Source organism: Tetrahymena thermophila (assembly GCF_000189635.1).
Source record: "Tetrahymena thermophila SB210 genomic scaffold scf_8254567, whole genome shotgun sequence".
In the NCBI taxonomy this organism is placed as follows: domain Eukaryota; phylum Ciliophora; class Oligohymenophorea; order Hymenostomatida; family Tetrahymenidae; genus Tetrahymena; species Tetrahymena thermophila.
The window spans coordinates 31852-35694 of NW_002476338.1; the positions used below are offsets into that span (position 1 = coordinate 31852).

General features: G+C 21.7%; 1 protein-coding gene across 1 annotated transcript in view; it reads left to right on the forward strand. All coding sequences in view use genetic code 6, as the record gives it.

Moving 5' to 3' along the window:
- The window catches only part of TTHERM_01351090 (hypothetical protein), a gene marked incomplete at both ends in the record, with an annotated part of 3515 nt that extends 133 nt beyond the window's left edge, over positions 1-3382 (forward strand). Inside the window, 7 exons of the mRNA XM_001020457.3 lie at positions 1-98; positions 132-204; positions 553-2302; positions 2573-2662; positions 2726-2815; positions 3039-3107; positions 3220-3382. The exon at positions 1-98 is cut by the window's left edge and continues 133 nt beyond it. Coding sequence (XP_001020457.3) covers positions 1-98; positions 132-204; positions 553-2302; positions 2573-2662; positions 2726-2815; positions 3039-3107; positions 3220-3382 — 2333 coding nt within the window. The remainder of the gene's footprint in view (positions 99-131; positions 205-552; positions 2303-2572; positions 2663-2725; positions 2816-3038; positions 3108-3219) is intronic.
- Between the last annotated feature and the right edge of the window lie 461 nt (positions 3383-3843).

The window sequence follows — 3843 nt, forward strand, 5'->3', positions numbered from 1 at the left end:
AAATGAATGATATTTTTTTGTTTTATATATTTTCATTCAAAAATGAATGGGTCCCTGCTGTGACCCCCCCCCCCCCCCCCCTCTCTAATATCCTTTAGGTAACTAACAAAAAAACCATATTAAATCTTTAGATAGCAAGAGCTGTTGAATCCACTAAGATTACCAAATCAATCTAAATAATAAATATAAATTTCAGAAAGATAAGTAGAAGAAAATTAATATACATAGAAATAATCTCAATAATAACTAAATTATTCACGAGATACATTTAATACACTCAAATCTCAAAACTATAAAGTAGAATTACTATAAAAATAACAAGAATAACAAGATTAAAGCTCAAGATAATCTGAAAATTAACTAGATTAATCATAAGAGCAACTAAAAGCATAAAATCATCAAAATAATCTTCATAATATCTAAATTCATAAAGATAATTAGATCAACAACTTAATTCATCAAGATAATTTGAATATTAATTAAATTAATAATAAGAGCTATTGAATCTGCTGAAATCCCCAATTTAATCTAAATAATAATTATTAATTTCAGAAAGATAAGTAGATGAAAATTAATATCCATAGAAATAATCTCAATAATAACTAAATTAGTCAAGAGATACATTTAATACACTCAAATCTAAAAACTATAAAGTAGAATTACCATAAAAATAACAAGAATAACAAGATTAAAGCTCAAGATAATCTGAACATTAACTAGATTAATCATAAAGGCAACTAAAAGCAATAAAATCATCAAAATAATCTTCATAATTACCAAATTCATAAAGATAATTAGATTAACAACATAATTCATTAAGATAATTTGAATATTAATTAAATTAATAATAAGATCTATTGAATCCGCTAAGATCACCAAATCAATCTAAATAATAATTATTAATTACATAAAGATAAGTAGAAGAAAATTAAAAATATTCTGAAAAATTATTAAACTAGTCACAATCACAAGAGACATTTAATAAACTCAAATCTCATAAATAAACTGTAAAATTACAACAAAGATAACTAGAATAACAAGATTAAACCTAAATATAATCTGAATAGTAACTAGATTAAACATATGAGCAAAGACAAGCAATAAAATAATCTACACAATTAATTAATTCATAAAGATAATTAGATCAACAACTACAAAATTCATCAAGAAAAATTGAATAATAATTAAATTAGTAGTAAGAGCTGTTGAATCCACCTAGATCATCAAATCAATCTAGATAATAATTATAAATTTCTGAAAGATAAGTAGAAGAAAATGAAAAATATTCTGAATAATTACTAAACTATTCACAAGAGACATTTAATACACTTAAATCTCCAAAATAAACTGTAAAATTACCACAAAGGTAACTAGGATAGCAAGATTAAAGCTCAAGATAGTCTGAATACTAACTAGATTAACCATAAGAGCAAATACAAGCAATAAAATCAACAAAATAATCTACACAATTAATTAATTCATAAAGATAACTAGAATTACAAGTTAGTTCATCACGATAATATGAATAACTAAACTAGCCTGAAGAGCTATAAAAATCAACCAAATTACCTAAATAATCTGTTTAATTATTCGATTAATAAAAATAACTAGAATAACTGCCGAACTCATCAAGACAGTTAGAATAATAACTAAACTATCAATAGAAATTTGTAGAATCACTAACTTAAATAAAATAGCCCACAAAATAATATAACTAAACAGAATAATTCGATAGATTACCTAAGTCTTAAAGATAGCCTAATAATTAATATGATATGTCAAATAGTTCTGTTTAACCACTTAATTAACAAAAATAAACTCAAAAACCCTCTAATTTAGTATATTAATCTGTAGAAACACTTAAATCATCATAATAATCAATTTAATCAATTAAGTCTCCTAAATAGTATCCAGAATTTTCTGTAGAAGCTCTTCATAATGAGCCATCAAAACCAACTAATTAATCTAAATAAAACACTTAATCAATTACCACAATAAAAAATGATGAATAATTTAACACAGAATAAAAAAATGTTTTGTAACAAAACTCTTCAAAATAACTTAATTTGCCAAATTTAAATTTAAATCCACCTAATTTACAAAATTAAGATTTATAATAGCTTAAATCCCCTAAATAACAATTACAATAGCTTAACTCACCAAAGCATGTGTTAGCTAATAGTTAACTAAAAAAATCTCTTAAATAGAAAAAACCTCTAAACTAGTATAGAAAAATTATAATAAACTAAATTAAGGATATCGCCTTAGCAATAGAATATGAGATAATAGAAATAAATCTAAGGTAATATTATCTATCTATCTATTTATTTATTTAAAAGAATAATTTATGAAGTAGGAAAAATAAATTATTTATTAATTTACAATAAAAAATTTTTAAAAATTTATTTATGTCCAAATTTTAAAAATACCAGTCTAATCTACAAAAAACCCCCCCCATATTTATTACTAATTGTTTTAATTTTCCATTCTTTTTACCAATTTTTATTATTATTTCTAATTTTTATTTTCTTCATTGCGTTTATTTATAAATAATTTTTTAATTTTCTCTCAGTGAAAATAACATTGGAGTGGATTAATCAAAATTGATTGGAATTAACCTAGAAAAGTATCTAAACCTCTGTTATTTGAGCCTTGAATTAATGTAGATTTGATGATTATTTATTAAATAAAACTATTTAATTTACGAATCTTATATTAATGCTAGAGGGAATAATCTTGGAGCTGAAGGTGTAAAAAATATAGGAATGGGCATAGAAAGATGTCAAAGCATCTCTTCTTTAACTCTATCTTTAAGGTAATTAATTTAATAATTACCAATAGTTTAGATAAAATGGATCATTTTGAGAAAATTTAAAATTAAATCCAAATGCTATTTGAAAAAGTTAAAAGTCATTTTTTTTTTGATGAAACGAAAATATATTGCCTGAGATAATGCAAAATCTTTATTTTATTTTTAGTTTTGTTTAATGATTTGCTTTCGATATAAAATTAAAGTAAGTAAATATATTTCTTAATAGTTTAAATAAAATTGGTGTATAAGGAGCTAAATATATTGGAACGAGTCTAGAAAAGTGCTAGTAATTAAGGTAATTATAATATTAACCATTAAAAAAGATAATAAAAATTTACTTTTTTGAATTTTTATCAACTATCAACTAAGCTTTTTAAATACTTCAAATTTTCTATTTAAATGATAAGTGTAAATAAAATTGGAGCAGAAGAATAGAATAGAAATACTCGCACATATAAATGCACTCAGAATACAACTTAAAATTAATTTTTTAATATGTTTATATATATTTTTATTTATTTGATAATTATTAATGAAAACCATTTAGAAAAATTTATATCTAATTTGTGATTATTTTACATATATACCTATTTTCCTCTTTAATAAAAAACCTAAAATTTTGATAAAAATAAAACGTAAAATCGATATTTGACACTTATTCTTTGGTAAAATAGTTTATTTGTTTTGTAATACGAAACTTTTACTTATAAAATTTAATTTAAAACAATAAAGCTCTTTTAATTTGTTTATTAGCTTATTAGCTTTTTATTTGATTTACTTTTATTTTTCTTTTATATTATACTTCTGTTTTTCTTCTTTTTCTATCTTTCTTAATTTAACTAATTTTTTTATTTTCAATATTCGCTTTTATTAATTATTATTTTATTTCTCATTATTGCATATTATTTATTCGTTTTTTCCTAATAAATAACTACTTAATAATATTTTTTTCTTTAATATTTAAAAAGTAACAATTAAATTGGTGACTAAGGTGCATCAGGTTTAGGTTCTGCTTTAGCAAATTTCACTAA